Below are 19,269 nucleotides of genomic sequence, written 5' to 3'. Positions count from 1 at the left end.
GAGGAGCTCCCTCTGCTGGAAATGGCTGAACATGAGCAATAGGATATGATTCAAGAATCTTGCAAGTCAGACTTCAGCTGATCAGCATAATAATCATGAAGTGTTATTACACAAGGCAAAAATGTGAAAATTTAAAAAATACATTTATTGGATAACATGGGTGTCAGTATAAATGTTGTACATGCATTGATTCCAACCAAATGATTTTTATACCAACTCCTTCCCCAAGATAACAAAACAAAACAAAAAAGTCTAATATCATGAAATTATTAAACCAAGACACATAACAATGGGTTAATTACATAAAACAAATGTATGCGTCCATTATGCTGATTAATCATGCTGATTAATTTATCTGCTATAACACTAGCTAAAGCACTCATTTTCAAGGCCTGCCTTTTTGTTTGACGTGCAAACTGTAAAAAAATTCATTTCTCACTTGTGTCACGTGAGATAAGGGAGGTCTGGGTCCAGATGCAGGTAAGTATTTTTAATGATATAATAACAAACAAAACAAAACCAAAAGGCCAACACGGCACAATCCAACATAAACTCAAACATAAACTGAACAAAACAAGAAACAAGGTCTAGGTCAGGATCAGCAACACACAAAATAACATCCAGGACAAAAGACAATGCAGACATGAAGCAGGAGTGAGAAGTGAGAGTTCTTAAAGACCAGATGATTGTGAACAGATGTGAGTGAAATCAGTGCTAATGACAAAGACAGGTGAATGCAATCAGGAAGTGCAGTGTAGGAACAGCGACCTCAGGAGGCTGAGGGAAAACCCACAGCCCAGAGTCATGACAGTACCCCTCCCCTACGGAACGGCTTCCAGACGTTCCCTGAGGCCGAAACAAGTCTGGAGGGAGGTGGAACGGGGGACTGGTGAAACAGGGGGAGGGATGGCAGGCCAGGCCCGTGCAGTGGAGGAACGTGAGTTGGCTTCGCCGCCAGAGGAACGCGAGCCGGCCTCACCGCCAAAGGAACGCCAGCGGCCAGAGGAACGTGAGCTGGCATATCCGCCAGAGGAACGTCAGCGGGCACCGCTGCCAATAGAACACGAGCCGGCAAAGCCGCCAGAGGAATGTGAGCTGGCATAGCCGCCAGAGGAACGGCAGCAGTCACCGCCGCGTCCGGCACAGAGAAAGCGGTCACCGCCGCGTCAGGAACAGAGAGAGCGGTCACCGCCGCATCAGGAACAGAGAGAGCGGTCACCGCCGCTTCAGGAACAGAGAGAGCGGTCACCGCCGCGTCCGGAACAGAGAGAACGGTCACCGCCGCATCAGGAACAGAGAGAGCGGTCACCGCCGCGTCAGGAACAGAGAGCGCGGTCACCGTCGCGTCAGGAACAGAGAGAGAGGTCACCGCTGCGTCCGGAACAGAGAGAATGGTCACCGCCGCGTCCGGAACAGAGAGAACGGTCACCGACGCGTCAGGAACAGAGAGCGCGGTCACCGTCGCGTCAGGAACAGAGAGAACGGTCACCACCGCGTCCGGAACAGAGAGCGCGGTCGCCGCCGCATCAGGAACAGAGAGAACGGTCACCGACGCGTCAGGAACAGAGAGCGCGGTCACCGTCGCGTCCGGAACAGAGAGAACGGTCACCACCGCGTCCGGAACAGAGAGCGCGGTCGCCGCCGCATCAGGAACGGAGATAGGCCCTACGAGCGTCCATCTCAGCCAGGCAGGCGTAGATGAACTCGAAGCGAGTAGCAGACGCCGCCTCAAAGGACATTCCCGCCGTGTCGGGAACAGAGCGGGTGGTCGCCGCCGCCAAACGGGGAATCTTCGCCTCCCCGAAAAAAATCCTCCCCGCTGGACCCATCTTTGATGTCTGCATTCTGTCACGTGAGATAAGGGAGGTCTGGGTCCAGATGCAGGTAAGTATTTTTAATGATATAATAACAAACAAAACAAAACCAAAAGGCCAACACGGCACAATCCAACATAAACTCAAACATAAACTGAACAAAACAAGAAACAAGGTCTAGGTCAGGATCAGCAACACACAAAATAACATCCAGGACAAAAGACAATGCAGACATGAAGCAGGAGTGAGAAGTGAGAGTTCTTAAAGACCAGATGATTGTGAACAGATGTGAGTGAAATCAGTGCTAATGACAAAGACAGGTGAATGCAATCAGGAAGTGCAGTGTAGGAACAGCGACCTCAGGAGGCTGAGGGAAAACCCACAGCCCAGAGTCATGACAACTTGTTCATTTCTCACACATTGTTCTGTGTTTACTTCAAGGCTACATATGTCCACAGCTGTGATATGTGCATTATAATTGGTATTCTTCACTTCACTGTCCCATTCTTCTCATAAACACTATTATGATAAAATCCTTTTAAAATATTACATAATATAATAGCTTTCTTCATATTTTATGGACTTATCTTACATGTGTAAAAGTGATGTGTCCTCTGATTGTTGTGTCATTATATTTAAACAAATGAAGGCAGGTTTCACTCGTTGGTTGTATTTACTGATGCTTCATTCATAATTCAGTGCTGCTGTACAAAGACTGCAAACAGCTTCACATCTGTTAAATTTGCATTGGATGGTAAATCAGTGAGTTGGTCAACTGATGTGTTGTCCTGTCCTGAAGGCATGTAAAGAAATGTTGCATACATTTACCTTTAAAGGCTGATTAAATTTTATTTCCTTTCAAAAATTTTAATTATGTATTAGTTGGATTAAATATTTAGTCATATGTGTTTCATGGGAAAAGCTTTATGTTTCTGTTTGGTTAATTCTATTTTACCATTTTTGCTGAACACTCTGCTCGTCCTCCAGGCTGACAGACAGGGAATGGCTGCTTGGGATGGTCCTTGTGCCACGGCCTGTCATCTTCCCCCGGCCGCTTGGGTCTTTCTGCATCTTTTGTGGTGACAGACTGTGGGCGGCCAGTTGCTCTGGACTCATGGCTCGCGACATCAGATTATTGTCACTGTTGGAACGCAGCAGCACCCGAGAAACAGAAAGATTGTTCTTTGGGAGAGGCCGTCGCTGTTTGGAGTTCACCGGGACCTCGGGGAACCGCACTGACAAACACACACACATAGGATTGGTCAACTAAAGGATCAGCCCATATTAAATCAATGAAAACGATAGTGTGGATATTAGGAAAGTTTACTATGAAAAGGAAGCCCAAAAAAATACGATGACAACAATTTTTGTAAATGTAATAATAAATAGAACTAATACAGATAATGAAAACTACAGTTTAGTAACATCATGTTTGAGATTGTTACCAGTGAAATTCAAAATTAACCTCACATGAAACTTATATATGAACAACTTTCCTTCATCACTCATAAGATTTAGTACTGTGCAGATCTTAAACAATCTTAAGGTATGAGACTAACACATTATAACTATGGGTTATTGGACACATTATAACTCTCCTTAGAGTATTAGTAGACTGTTAGGTTAGAGTTAGTAGAAAAAGTTAACATGTACTTGCAAAGTTACTTATAGTAAAGTATAGACAGCCTACTAATACTCTATTGACAGCTAGTTGACATGTAGTTGCAAAGTTACTTATAGTTGGTGGAATGTCTAAAGTGGACTGTCAAAATAAAGTTTTCCATACATTATAAGTACAAGCATCATAGAAAGTGTTCATACAGTGAATGTTTACTTTAAACAGTGAAAGTTTATTGGCAGCCGTTGAATTAGACCAGTCACTTACATACTATGTTTAAAGCATCATGGGAAAAATGTGAAAAAGCTTGGGGAAAATATGAAAATTACGCAAACAAAAATAATAATGATAAAATAAACTGTACTGTACTGTTTTTTTTTTCTTGGTGAAATGGTATAAGATGATATACAGATAAAATTAATAAACAGAAAAAAAATAAATCAATATTTTGTGCACATGTATTTATTTTTTTTGCGAGTATCCGTATAATAAGCATAATTTGTAGTTTGTGTTTTTGTTTACAGTAAAAAGCTGTGTGCATGTATGATCAATCAGGATTTGTGATGATTTAATAGCTGTGGATCACTGTGTGTTTGCCTGTAGGTTTAGATGGATTTTAATCGAGAGAATGTGAATCTTTTTAATGCCAAAAATTCAATTTCTGTTCACACCAAGTAAATAATTTTATTCAACCAGCAAGTTTCTTTTTTGACCGTAAATGACACAGGCTTCTCCCAAAAGATAATAAGATGACTTACAAGAGGCATCATTGCGTAAAAAAAAATATATATATATATATTACTCATCTTTAACTTACATTTGAACAAAAAGTGGCATGTCCAAAATTATTTATACCCTTCACAGTAATCAATAGAAAAGCCTTTTTCGGCTATTACAGCAATCAAATGCTTCCTATAATTGCTGACCAGCTTTTAGCATGTCTCCACTGGTATTTTTGCCCATTCATCTTTAGCGATGAGCTCCAAATCTTTCAGGTTGGAGGAATTCCTTGCCATCACCCTGATCTTTAGCTCCCTCCACAGATTCTCAATTGGATTTAAGCCAGGACTCTGGCTGGGCCAATACAAAACGTTAATGTTTTTGTCTGCTAACCATTTCTTCACCAATTTTGCTGTGTGTTTTGGGTCGTCATGTTAAAATGTCCACTGGTGCCCAAGTCCAAGTTTCTCTGCAGACTGCCTGATGTTGTTGTTTAGAATTTTGATGTATTTCTCCTTTTTCATGGTGCCGTTTACTGTGATTAGGTTCCCTGGTCCACCGGCTAACCCCCCCCCCCCAAAAAAAAAAAAAAACATTAGATTCCCGCTACCATGTTTGACAGTGGGGATGGTGTTCTTAGGGTTGAAGGCTTCTCCTTTTTTACGCCAAATGAAGGCTACATCATTGTGGCCAAACAATTCAATTTTTGTTTCATCTGACCATAAAACAGAAGACCAGAAGTCTTCTTCTTTTTGTCCAGATGAGCATTTGCAAAGGCCAAGTGGGCTTTTGTGTGCCTTATCTGGAGAAGTGGTGTCCTCCTTGGTCTGCGTCCGTGAAACCCAGCAGTGTGCAGTGTCTGTTGGACTGTCTGTATTAAGATGTTGCCACCAGCAGAACCCAGATTCATCAGATGGCCTTGGTGGTGATCCTTGGATTCTTTTTTTTTACCTCTCTCACTATCCTCCTGGCCAGCACAGGTGTCACTTTTGGCTTCCGACCATGTCCTCTGAGATTTTTCACAGTGCGTAACGTCTTTTATTTTTTAATAATACATTGCACTATAGCCACTGGAACTTCAAAACATTTAGATATGGTCTTATAGCCCTTTCCTGACTTTTCCTGAGCAGCCACAATACGCAGCCGCAGGTCCTCAGTGAGCTTGTCATGATCCTGGGTCTGTCGGGGTTTTCCTGTCTGTGTGTCTGCCCGTGTTTTTGTTGTCATCTCGCCACGTGCGCTGTGTGTATGTCACTCTCCCCGCCCCGTGTCTCCCTCCAGCTGTTTCTTGTTTCTCATTTTCATAATCACACCAGTTTTCTATTCCTGCTAATTTCTTCTTCCCTATTTATACTCCCGTCCCCGCCTGTCCTGTGTCAGTCCGTTTTGATCTCATGCCAAGTCCTGTCTTGTCCTGTTTAGTCTTTGCAAATTTTTCTCCACTCTTTTGGCTTTGGTTATTTTTGTTCTCTGCCCTTAGAGCCCTTATATTCTCCCTGCTTTATGGTTTCGCAGCCGTGCCGTTTCATCCTCAGTGTGTTTCCTCATGCCGGGTCTAGATCGCTCCCCGATGATTCTCCGTTTTTCTCAGCTGTGATTGCGCAACCCCGGGTCAAGATTCGCTCCCCGTGCCTCGTCATCCGCTGTGATTTTTGCTGACGGGTTGAGATTGCTCCCCGTGTGTTTTTGTGGGACTGTTTAGTTTTGTTTTCTTTTTTTCCCCTTTTTCTTTCCCCAGATTATCTCCAGGGAGGAGTGCTGGGAGGACTATTTTCTTTGAACATTTTGCTTATTCAATAAACCTGTTTTTGCCCCTCATTTGAGTCTCCTGAGTCTGTCATGAACGGACTGACCAAACTACCGACTCAGCGGGGTCAGATCGTCTGCGAGCGGCCCTTCATCAGCAGGGGGGTTCTGCTGGGCAATCAGGCTGCTCAACTCAACGCCACCAAGAGGGAGGTGGAGGGTCTCAACGCACAAGTGGTGGATTTAATGCTCCAGGTCACCAAATTAGAGCAGGCAGTCGGCAGCCAGGGGTTTTCCTCCCCTTTCCCCCCAGGGTAGTTTGCCGGAGCCTTACGCCAACAGCCCGCCGCTATACGATGGAGATCCCAACTCCTGTCGGACATTCCTCACCCAGTGCGCCTTGGTCTTTTCGCTCCAAACCCGCCGTTATGCCACTGAAGATCGCCAGGATTGCTTTCGTCCTCACCCTCCTCACAGAGCGAGCATAAGAGTGGGGTGTCGCTGTCTGTCAAAACCAAGCTCCCTGTTGTCGCTTCTTCGGGGCATTCCACGAGGAGATGACGGCACTCTTCGACAGATTTGCTCGAGGAAATGAAGCGGCTACTCAACTCTCTCAACTGTCTCAGGGGAGGTCCTCCATTACTGATTACTCTATCCGGTTCAATACTCTGGCGGCTGCCTGCCTATGGAATCCAGAGGCTCTCCGCGCCCGCTTCCTTGAAAGTCTCTGCGTGGCAATGAAGGATGAAATAGCCATTCTCAACCTTCCACGAGACCTGGAGGAAGTGATCGACCTATGTTTTCGGGTTCAGACCTGACTCACTGTTCGTCCCCCCCCCCCCGTCGGATCCTCTCCTACGCTGCCGGCCGAGGAGCCCATGCAGCTGGGCCGGTCCCGGCTCACCCCGGTCCAGAAACAGCATCGTCTACTGCTGATGCTTTCCGACAGGGGTCCTCAGTTCACCTCTCGGTTCTGGAAAGAATTTTGTAGACAGATCGGAGCCTCTGTGAGTCTGTCCTCTGGTTTTCACTCGCAGACCAAGGGCCAATGCGAACGAGCCAACCAGGATCTCGAACGGGGACTCCGCTGTTTGACATCCCATAATCCCATTACCTGGAGCCAGCAGCTCTCTTGGATAGAGTATGCCCACAATTCCCTCCCAGTCTCGTCCTCTGGTATGTCTCCCTTTGAATGTTCTCTGGGTTACCTGGGTTACCATCTGTTTCCCTTACAGGAACTCGATGCTGCGGTTCCCTCAGCTCTGGTGTTTGTTTGGCGTTGCCGTCACACGTGGACAAGGGCCAGAAAGGTTTTAGCTCGAACCTCTCTGAGAACCAAGGCAGCGGCCGATCGCCGTCGGGTTTCTCCTTCTACCTATGTGTGTGGTCAACGAGTATGGCTCTCTACCAAGGACTTGCCTCTCTGGGTACCTTCTTATAAGCTGGCACCCAAGTTCATTGGTCCATACCGTATCACCAAGGTGGTTAACCCGGTGGCTGTCTGGCTCAAGCTTCCCCCAGCTCTTGGTCGAGTTCACCCTGTTTTCCAAGTTTCCAGGGTTAAACCAGTTTTTTCTTCCCCTCTCAACCCCCTGCGGCCATGTGCCCACCAACCCCACCCCCTCTCCTCGATGATGGATCTCCGGTTTATACCGTTAAGAGGCTTTTAGACGTTCGCCGCGGCGGTCGAGGCTTTCAATATCTTGTGGACTGGGAAGGCTATGGCACTGAGGAGAGGTGCTGGGTACCGACTCGTGACATCCTGGACCGGTCGCTGACCCGGGGGTTCCACTGGAGACGAGGTAAGCCCCCTCCCTAAGCTCCCTGTGGTGCCTCTGGGTGGGGGGGGGGGGGGGGGGGGTACTGTCGTGATCCTGGCTCTGTCGGGGTTTTCCTGTCTGTGTGTCTGCCCGTGTTTTTGTTGTCATCTCGCCACGTGCGCTGTGTCTACATCACTCTCCCCACCTCGTGTCTCCCTCCAGCTGTTTCTCGTTTCTCATTTTCACAATCACACCAGTTTTCTATTCCTGCTAATTTCTTCTTCCCTATTTATACTCCCGTCCCCGCCTGTCCTGTGTCAGTCCGTTTTGATCTCATGCCAAGTCCTGTCTTGTCCTGTTTAGTCTTTGCAAATTTTTCTCCACTCTTTTGGCTTTGGTTATTTTTGCTCTCTGCCCTTAGATCCCGCTGGTTTCACAGCTCTGCATTCCGTGCCGTTTCATCCTAAGTGTGTTTCCTCGTGCCGGGACGAGAACGCTCCCCGATGATTCTCCGTTTTTCTCAGCTGTGATTGCTCAACGCCGGGTCGAGATTCGCTTCCCGTGCCTCTTCATCCTCTGTGAGTTTCCTCGTGCCGGGTCGAGATCGCTTCCCGAAGATTCTCCGTTTCTCTCTGCTGTGATTGATCATCGCCGGGTCGAGATTCGCTCCCCGTGCCTCGTCATCCACTGTGATTTTTGCTGACGGGTTGAGATCACTCCTCCCGTGTGTTTTTGTGGGCCTGTTTATTTTTGTTTTCTTTTTTTCCCCTTTCTCTTTCCCCAGATTATCTCCAGGGAGGAGCGCTGGGAGGACTATTTTCTTTGAACATTTTGTTTATTCAATAAACCTGTTTTTGCCCTGCATTTGAGTCTCCTGAGTCTGTCATGACAGAGCTCCTTTGTCTTAGCCATGACTGTCCACAAACCAACAGTAGAGAGCTTCTGTTTTTTACCTGTCGAGTTGATTAAAACAGCTGTTCCCAATGAATCAGGGTAATTAGGATGCTTTAGAACAGCTTGGACTATTTGGAATGGTATAGAGCTTTGGATTTTCCCATAGACTGTGACAGTTTGCAAAGGTTATAAATAATTTTGGACATGCCACTTTTTGTTCAAATGTAAATAAAAGCTGAGACATATTTTTTTTCCACAATGATGCCTTTTGTACATCGTCTTATCATCTTTTGGGAGAAGCCTGTTGTCATTTCTGGTCAAAAAAACTTGCTGGTTGAATAAAAGTAACTTTAAGTCAGAATTTGCCAGGGGCATGAATAATTTTGGGCTTGACTGTATATAAAAAAATGCAAATGATTATTCTACACTGTCATGTTCAAGATCAATACTGCTTGTCATTCTCAGCAATTTGTGCAAAAATAAAAAAGGTAAAAACAGTGACATCATTCATGTTTAAATGAAAAGCAGTCAATCTGAGAACCTTTAATTAGTAACAAGATTGGTAAATTTATATGTATGTACTGTATGAAACACTCTTGTTTGTAGTAATTTCTTGTGCAACTACCTTAAAACAGCTCATATTTCACTAATTCAAAAATGTCATTTTAAAACTATTATCAGAGGCTTGAGCCTCTGCATTGTTGTGTTTTGCAAAGTTCTTTGACTTGAATACAGCCTTACATGCAATTTCCTCTGTGATTTTTCTACTCAGTCTGTTCAGCTGGCATAATTTGGAGTTTCCTGTAAATAATACCACATCTGAACTGATAAACACAGGCTCTTCAAAATCCAGCTGATCTGATACTGCCCATTCTCTTGAAAAGGATAAAGTTTACTAAGCTCTCAAACCATATTGGTGAAACATAGTTCCAAAAGTTCAAAAGTTCCAAAGTTACTGCTTCTAAAGACATGACACATTTAATTTCAAGCCAATTCTTTTAGTTAAAAAAAAAACAGCAGTACACAATACTTACACACATTACTAATGCAGATAATATAAAAGACGCTGTGCAAAAAAAATGTCAATGAAAATTAATCATTTGAATATCTTCTATTTATATTTCTTGGAAGATCCGAGCCATATTTATGCAATATGACAGTGAGAAAATCAGCTGTTTTCATTTAGACAACTTTACAAGCACATTCTCTACTAATCCCTCCCTGTTCTTCATTTCTTTCATTTAAAATGTCCCTTGATAATTTCTGTTCTGTTTTTGCCATTTAAGTTTGGCTGATAATGCGCTTTCATAGATATTCAGACCTTCTTTTAACTCTCCAACATCCTATGGTTTTCTAAATATAGGCTGATGATAGTCTCTATTTTCACTTACAAAGTTACCTGTGAATTTAGTTGTTACTAAACACAATAAGATCTCTACTGCCCAACTGCATAATGACCAGACACAGGACTCTTTTATCTGAGCCCTTTCTTCATCTGAACTGCTGTACTTAGTGAACAACATTCTATTATATTAACCAACATCTAACCAATAAATAAAAAAAATCTGATTTAAAGAAACCCACATCAGTAATATATGTCATATATATGTTTTGCAATGGCAATGAACAATAACAATGAACAACACCTCTATACAGCATTACTTAATCTTTGTTAATGTTAAGTTGTACATATTTGGTAATAATGCAATCAATATGTTTGTATGTTTTTTTAAGTTTAATTGTAATATTCAGAGATAAAGGTAAATATGTTCAGCTTATACTCTTATCCTTAATTATCACAAAAGTGCAAAATAAATACTCCTTTTAAGATAAATCATGTTGAGATTACAAACATTAAAAACACTGAGTAATGTTAAAATAATGTTCACTTTACAGTGAGATTCACAAAAACACTTTATTGCATTTAAGCAACTGTAATAAAGTGATGTTCATTGTGCATAAGTGTTGCTTCTAAATGTTAGTCAGTGATAGCTTATGCATAAGGTAATGTTAATACATAGCATGCACCGTGAATGTTAAGAAAAGTAAAAGTATAAATGAACATAAACCAAGATTAATGTTGTTATTAAATATGTGTTGTCCATTGTTAGTGCACATTAACTAGTGCATTACCACTTTACATTATTAATGGTAATAAATTCATTAGTATCAGTTATCAATTGCTGCTGTATAAAGATCTGGCTAAAGTTAACAAAATATATATTATAAAGTATTACCGTTTAATTTATATCGACCCTACACAGAACCAGTGTCCTTAGGATGCAGTGCAGTATCAAGTCCCTGGGAACCCAAACACAACATGACATTAACAGTCTTTGCTTCTTTCTGAAAGTATTAAAATCATTTGACTTTTCTTCTTGTTTGATAAATGCCAATAGCAAACCAGAAAACAGAGAAAAGAAACATGGATTTAACTAACCATAAATCACAACTGTTATTACTATTCACTGAAATCAACCAAACAGCTGCAGCTACTAGCAAACTTACAGAGAGTTCGAGAAGAGAGCAAAAGAAAAAAAAGAAGTGCAAAGAGTGCGAAAAATCAGATCAGAATTTTTAGGTTACCATGAGGAGGATCTTCTTTGTATATAACCAGAACCTTGTGCATTTAAATCCTTTCACACGGTGGAACAAACAGCTGGATTTTGAGGGAAATCTGCGAGTTACGTAATGCTTGGAGCAATCAGTGTTTTCTCAAGAACACAGGATCAGAACTGGGATCAATGAAAATCTGGTGAAAATCCTCTGGCCAAGCTTACAATGACTGAAGGCATGCCTGAACTACAGTCAACAGAGTTTTTGACATGAGGTAAAACATCTTAATATTACATAAGAGAAAAGTTGAGTCATTCCACAGATGCACAGACACTTCAAACAGACACAAGTGTCTCAATCTATCCAGAAAAATATGATAAACCAACAGCTGCACTATTTACCAGCCAATATCCTAATCTTTGATAATTTCATTATTATTTACATTTATTTTAAAAACACTTAGAAACTAAGACTCCCATATTTCAAAAGCAATAATAAAAACTGTTTAGTTGTTAGAAAGCAGAGGTGAAGTGTGTCTAAATCACATTTCACAAGGTCGCTCAGGGAAGCTGGCGTGTTTCTGACGCTACGGGAGCGTCACGTGTGTTTTCATGTCTGACATTATATAAACATACACCATCTGCTCTTACACACTATATATTTCAGTTCACAATATCAAACAGCATTAGTTTGTCTGTAAAAATGGTGTAAATGTCTGATAGTTGGACATAATAACAACCAAAACAAGACAAACTACCACCTGTGCAACCCATAGGTGAAACAATTTCATATATTACAATACGTCTGCAAGTTGCATGCATTTCAATGTTCACAGCCTTGTTTTCAAGGACATCAAAGATGTTGTTTATGGATATTGCATATTATTATTAAACAAATTGTGATGCCAAGGGTCAGGGCTTTATTACAATCAAATTCATTAAATCACCTATCTGCCAAATCATGAAAAAAGTTCATTGACTGTTAGTTGCTTTTATTTGCCCTTTGCTTTCTGGATAGTGCATGTTGCTGTGAAACTATAGGAAAAGAAGTGCATTTAATGTAATTGACAAAAATCAAATTAAGATTTTTAACTTTACCAGTAAACTGGAGATCATGCTTTTACAGCAAAACCAACAACTCAAAACAACAACTGAACGCACACAAATAGCTGGAGAAACTCCAGCTAGGGATGAAATCAGCATAAATCAACACACCTCTCTCTGCTGTGCAGCAGGCAGAACCCATGACCAAAACGTTTCCAGTCACTACAAAATCCCATCACAGATCATGAGAGGAGGAAGAGAGTCCAGAGAGGAGAGCGGCTACTGGAGCTGATGGAGGTAGCAGTGGACGCCGCTGCGCTCGCTGGAAGATGATGAGTTCATAATCCCTCACTGCTGTTGCGACTTGCGGCTTTTTTCATTTAGTCTGCAGGACAGCTGTGGGCTGCTCCGGGAAACAATCACGGATTATGCCTCCTCAGATATTTATTTCTGTTCCTTTTGATTGATTGATTTATGTGAACGGTTGCCTCGTTCTGGTATAATCCAGCTCACTCAACAATTTTTGCTTTTATGAAAACAATGTTCTTTAGGTCAAGTCAGCATATAGGGTAGTACTGGTTGTTGTTGTTTTTTCTCTTTTTTGGAAAAGCTCTGCCCTCTTTTGACAGAGTCCAGCCTGACAAACCGCTGATATTACAAATGTGAAAAAAAAAAAAAAAAATGTAGTGGGAGGACACAGTGCAAAAACAAAATACCACACTGAATGATGTGTTGTATATGTTTAGGTGACACTGAGCTGCAATATGTTTGTGTTGATCATCATCCACTTAGAAAACAACAGCGCAATTGCAGAGGAGAATATCTTAAGTGCAGCTTTGGCCCATCATCTGTCTTAATCCTGTAGTTCCTGGGATTAGTCCAGTCATTTCTTTCACATTAAGACATGCCCTATTTGCAGGCACACACTGCTGTCTATAGAGCTCTGATGAAGGTTTTTGATATGGGGTTGTTAAATCAGATGCAATCACTGTGTTTGTGGCTCTTACCTATGTCACTTTCTCTGTGGTTCCTAATCAGCTCTGCCAGCTCGAAATTTCCAGAGATTATGGCCACCTGCAACACAAGGAGACACTTGCTTTGATTCACATCATTTGTACTCAATGATTATATAAAGTTAAGATATGCGAGTCAGTTTCATTCAAAGCACTGTAAACTCACGTCAACAATACATCAGTATTAATAAAATGAAATTTTTATACACATATTTTTAAATTGCTGTAGGTTATAAAAAGATGCCACTGAGCTGTCAAATACTTTTTATAACTTTTAAAGTTTTATCAACTTTATATTTTAAATTTATCTTTATTTTTCTGTATAAATGTCTGCGTACATCACACATCTAATGTCTAGGCATCTTTGCCTCAACTGAACTGATCAAACTTGCACAAAATTATCAAAAATGAACATGTACAATGACAGATCCTTACAGACCCCTGTCTTCTTCACCGCATCGGGTCAGATCATACTGACATCACTCAAAAAACACAATCTATGCTAAAGATTAAGATCACTGTATCACAACTGCATCTCTTTAAAATTTAAGACATATATTCCCTGTTACTAAAAACACAACTAGCTCTATTTACTTCTTTTATTGAGTTGTCCAAATCAGGTATAGGTAAGATTAAATGATGCACTGTATAAAGCATTACTGAGTTTTGTGTTGATCTGAAGTGTGTGATTTCTGAGCTTCTATCAGCATCAGAAACACACAGGTGATCCTGTCCTAAAGTCACCATCAAAATAATCAAACTGATAATACAAATGTATCATATTACACATTCATCTGATCCGATACCTGATGTTACAGCTTCTTGAGAAATATTATTATTATTACTTATAAGTGGTCTTTGTATGCTTTAAGTAAAGTGACATGAGTAACGTGGCAAGATATGAGACTTGTAATACGTTATAACTATGAGAAGGTAATCATACTCTTAAAAGCTATAACCACAAATAAGTAAAAATTTTAATACATTAAAACTGTTCTTATGAATACTCATGAGATGATACAACATATTATAACGTTTTTATAATGCATCATGCATTCATTATAATGCCTTAGATAAAACATTTTAATGTATTATAAATACAGGCTTCATAGAAAGTGTTACCCTGAATTCACCTAAATGTAATGCATGCATGTATAGAGTAGGATATACTACACTACACTAGAAAGGCATCTAACTAAGGTGATGAATGGAGGAAATGTAAAATCTCTGAGGGTTTAACACACTGAATCACTTGCTGTGATTATTTTCCTTCTGCTCAGTTTCTTCTTTTGAATTGCCTAATGTGCTTGTTTGAGTGACTCGGCACATGCGTGCTTGAGCCATAATCCTATGAGGACTTCTGACAGGAGATTTGTACCTCACCATCTGTAGACTTTAATCACAGTTCATCCACAAACTACTGGAACACACTCACTTACTCACTCACACAAACACACACACACTCTCTCTCCCACACACACACATACACAGAGGATCTGAAATTCTCAGACTTGACCCCTTGATCTCCATTCAATCTCTAAACTATGTCAACACATCTATGTGTAGAACATGTTTACACACACATCTATATTTTATAATAATACAAATGCTGCTCTGTTAATAAAGACTGGTTGTTAAGACCATTACAGGGTGTAAAGCACTTGACTAAAACACAGCCACTAATTAGTATTTCTAAAACTGTGTATGGCCAAATGTGTAACCTACTGAAATAAACATAGTGTTTAAAATTATTAAACATTGTACATTTTAAAAAGTATTAGTGAATAATAATGTGGTCAAAATATTGATATAAAGCATACTAATCCATGTATTAAAAACCTAGGCTAACACTCTTACATGTTCTCATGCAGAGTAATCCATCTTCATCAATTTTATTTTATGACAAGGAGAATATGACATAAGATTCAATGATAATAATAATACTGTGCACCAGTTTCATGAAGTCAGCTAATGCTCAGTCATATGGAGTTATCCTTGATGATGAGTGTCAATGGACAGCACGACATTACCTGAAATGGACTCTGATTATTGCAGTTCTTCAGCTCCTTGTCGGCTCCTCTGACCAGCAGCACGTGAGCACACTTCTCCTACAGGAGTCAGAAAGACACTGTCAATCTCTAAAAAAAAGACAATGAAACGCTTAACATTGTGACTCCCTAGCTTTTGAGAATGTTAATGTTTAACCCAAAGAATCAGACTTTAGTTTGAGACACGTGAACAGGATTTTCTCAAGTACACCTTGTATATTCCACTTTGTTTTCAGAATGATGCAAACAAAATAATCACTATTTATTTCAGTTCTTCAGTTCTTTATGTGAATGAATCTGAATGGATTTTTTATTACTTTCAGAATTTGCATCATCAACTAGGACTTTATATTGCCCAATAAAGCAGTGTTTATACAGTCAGGTCAATATACAGGTCCTTCTCAAAAAATTAGCATATTGTGATAAAGTTCATTATTTTCTGTAATGTACTGATAAACATTAGACTTTCATATATTTTAGATTCATTACACACATTTGAAAGTAGTTCTAGCCTTTTATTGTTTTAATATTGATGATTTTGGCATACAGATCATGAAAACCCAAAATTCCTATCTCAAAAAATTAGCATATTTCATCCGACCAATAAAAGAAAAGTGTTTTTAATACAAAAAAGTCAACCTTCAAATAATTATGTTCAGTTATGCACTCAATACTTGGTCGGGAATCCTTTTGCAGAAATGACTGCTTCAATGCGGCGTGGCATAGAGGCAATCAGCCTGTGGCACTGCTGAGGTGTTATGGAGGCCCAGGATGCTTCGATAGCGGCCTTAAGCTCATCCAGAGTGTTGGGTCTTGCGTCTCTCAACTTTCTCTTCACAATATCCCACAGATTCTCTATGGGGTTCAGGTCAGGAGAGTTGGCAGGCCAATTGAGCACAGTAATACCATGGTCAGTAAACCATTTACCAGTGGTTTTGGCACTGTGAGCAGGTGCCAGGTCGTGCTGAAAAATGAAATCTTCATCTCCATAAAGCTTTTCAGCAGATGGAAGCATGAAGTGCTCCAAAATCTCCTGATTGCTAGCTGCATTGACCCTGCCCTTGATAAAACACAGTGGTCCAAAGTAATTTTTTCGGATGAAAGCAAATTTTGCATGTCATTCGGAAATCAAGGTGCCAGAGTCTGGAGGAAGACTGGGGAGAGGGAAATGCCAAAATGCCTGAAGTCCAGTGTCAAGTACCCACAGTCAGTGATGGTCTGGGGTGCCATGTCAGCTGCTGGTGTTGGTCCACTGTGTTTTATCAAGGGCCGCTATCATTGCATCCTGGGCCTCCATAACACCTCAGCAGTGCCACAGGCTGATTGCCTCCATGCCACGCCGCATTGAAGCAGTCATTTCTGCAAAAGGATTCCCGACCAAGTATTGAGTGCATAACTGAACATAATTATTTGAAGGTTGACTTTTTTGTATTAAAAACACTTTTCTTTTAACTGAGTAAATGAAGACTGAATTGATTTGTCTATGAAAGATGAAATATTAAGACAATAAACACGCAACTGTGACAATATATAGTTTTTCTGTGTTCTTAAAACCACCTTGGGTATTTTCATAGTAATTAAGTATATTTATAACCCATTGCTAATTGACAAGAAGCCATGTTTAGCATGTTATAATGTTCTCTTTTATTTGACATCAGATTTAGAAAAGCTTGTCATTACAAGGAAAGATGTTTGGAACGTATTGCACGTGTTGCACAGACTCAAGGACACACACAAACAAACTCAGTGTGGAGAAAAATAAATGGAAACTATTCAAACGCCAAACCTAAAGACCACTCTGACTGGTCGAACACTTCTTCTTTTTCTGTTGCTTGATTTGAGTACAGCGTGTGGAGGCGTAACCAGGTTTTTGTGTAGTTTAGAGAGACAAATCGTACCAGCATACTTCATTCGAAATGCGTATCCTCTACGCAAAATGTTTTGGGTCATTGTCCAACTATGAAGGGCAGTCAAATCAACTTTGCTTCATTTGACTGAATCTGGGCAGAAAGTATATTCCTATACACTTCAGAATTATTCTGGCTGCTTCTGTCTTTTGTCACATCATCACTAAACACCAGTGCCATCACACTGCTCCACCCTGTTTCACAGATGATGTTGTATGCTTTGGATCATGAGCTGTTCCAAGCTTCTGTTGACCAATGATGTGGGTTCAGAGCAATAACTTCCAAATACAAGCCGTGACAGAAGTTTGGACCAAAACCAAAGTATAACTGCATTTTTTTTATTGTTGGGTTTTGTCTTTGTGCTCATTGACAATCTAGATTGAGGACCATTGAGGACCATACACGAGACTTCCTGGACCTCGCCTACCAAACTAATTTCTTGGATGTCAGCCTGGTGAACAGCAATTTGGCCTGTTATTCCGCTAGCGCTTCTAAACTTCTTTGCCTTTTTTTTTAGTTTAGGCTGAGCCCTGCACCTGCCTGCCACCACATCTCACTCCAGCCAAACACCCAGCCCCAGGTCCACTGCTGTCTTCAAACCATCAGCATTGCCTTGGGGTGAGGTTCCCGTTTCTGCCTCCAGCCACAGGATCTTGGACTCCACCTCGACCCTTTAACCCTCTGACTCTGCCTTGGCTCCCAACTCCCTTGTCTCCAACATGGCCTGTCAACCGACCATCTCCACTGGGCTCCCTTGTCCCCCCATCTCCACCTTGGTCTTTGCCTCGCCGCTCTATCCCTCAGGCTCTGCCTTTGTCCTCAGTCACTTCGTCTTCCAGATCCCCACCTCCACCTCGATCGTTGGAGCCTGCTCATTCGCCATGGCCCTCCGGATCCTCAGGTGTGCCCAGGCTCTGCGTCTGCTTGTCACCGTCTGAGTTACTATCCATGCCAGCATCGTTGCAGGAGCTCACACTCCTGGATCTTTCTCCCAGTTTTCCTCCATGGTTCCTCTCTCCTGCGACTCTGCCGTGGGCCTTCTTCTTGGCTCGGCTCTGGTGGTCCACCAGCTGTCTGCTCCTTCTCTGCTCTGGCACACCATCCTTCTAAACACACTCCTCTCTGGCTCCTTCTTCCATTGTCACCTCCCTGGTCCTGCCTGCTCCTTCCTCCATCCATTCACCTGCTTCTGTCTTCCACTCTAGACTCTTTTTTGGCATGAGAATGTGGATATCTGTAACAGTTTTGTTGTGTCTGTGTCTTCTGTGACTTAGTTTTCTTTTCATGTGTCTTGATTTGATTTGTTTTACCTGCCCTTGATCAATAATGTCATTACCTTCTGTGTACTTAAAATCCCCTTGTGTTTCTGTTGGTTGTCTGATCTTGTCAGAAGATTCTAAGATGATATAAACATTATAATATCATGATTTTCTGTAAACCTGCCTTGAAACAAGTACTGTGAAAAGTGCTATACAAAAACAATTGACTTCGACTTTGACCAAAAAAGGCCCGTTCACACCAAGCACGATAATTATAACTATAAAGATAACATTCTAAAAATGGTTTCAAATTTAAGAGAATAGCAGAGTTCACACCAGAACTATAATGATAACGATACAGCACAACGATATCGTTGTGATCACTTTCAGAACGATTTTTTTCTATCTAATGAACGATAAAACACTGACAGCTAATCAGCCTTAATTCAAATTTAAAGGGCTTGTGCATTTGAAATAGCAGGCAACATTGTAGAGGAGCAAACAGACATTGCACAGCAAACAGAGTAACATAAAACATAAAATTACCTCAGGAATTCAGCACTAGTTTGGACAACATTGTCATTTGCAGTAGAAAAGAGTACGTATTGTTTTTATTTCACTACATTGACTGCGTTAGAGACCAGATAGTGTACGCTAGATTCACAGTTTAGCACGCTCGAAACGTGCGTGCTGAGGACAGGTTGAAGTTGTGTAAATGCAATAAAAACAGACCGTTATCGTTCACTGGTGTGGACGCAAATATAGTTATTGTTATTGTTATCTTTATCATTCGTGCTTGGTGTGAACGGGCCTTAACAATTTAAGGACATTTCATTAAAATTGTTCTCACAACATTGTACGCAAACATTCTAAAAACATTTTGCAAATAAT

General features: G+C 41.2%; 1 protein-coding gene across 1 annotated transcript in view; it reads right to left on the bottom strand.

Moving 5' to 3' along the window:
* Positions 1-19,269, bottom strand: part of shank2a (SH3 and multiple ankyrin repeat domains 2a) — a 73,097-nt gene that overhangs the window by 12,760 nt on the left and 41,068 nt on the right. The window contains exons 8-10 of the mRNA XM_073849940.1: positions 15,195-15,272; positions 13,159-13,225; positions 2,770-3,049 (exon numbers count right to left, since the gene is read on the bottom strand). Coding sequence (XP_073706041.1) covers positions 2,770-3,049; positions 13,159-13,225; positions 15,195-15,272 — 425 coding nt within the window. The remainder of the gene's footprint in view (positions 1-2,769; positions 3,050-13,158; positions 13,226-15,194; positions 15,273-19,269) is intronic.

Source organism: Garra rufa, chromosome 11 (assembly GCF_049309525.1).
Source record: "Garra rufa chromosome 11, GarRuf1.0, whole genome shotgun sequence".
Classification (NCBI taxonomy): domain Eukaryota; kingdom Metazoa; phylum Chordata; class Actinopteri; order Cypriniformes; family Cyprinidae; genus Garra; species Garra rufa.
The sequence above is the reverse complement of the archived record's forward strand: the minus strand, read 5'-3'. Positions and strand labels throughout refer to the sequence as shown.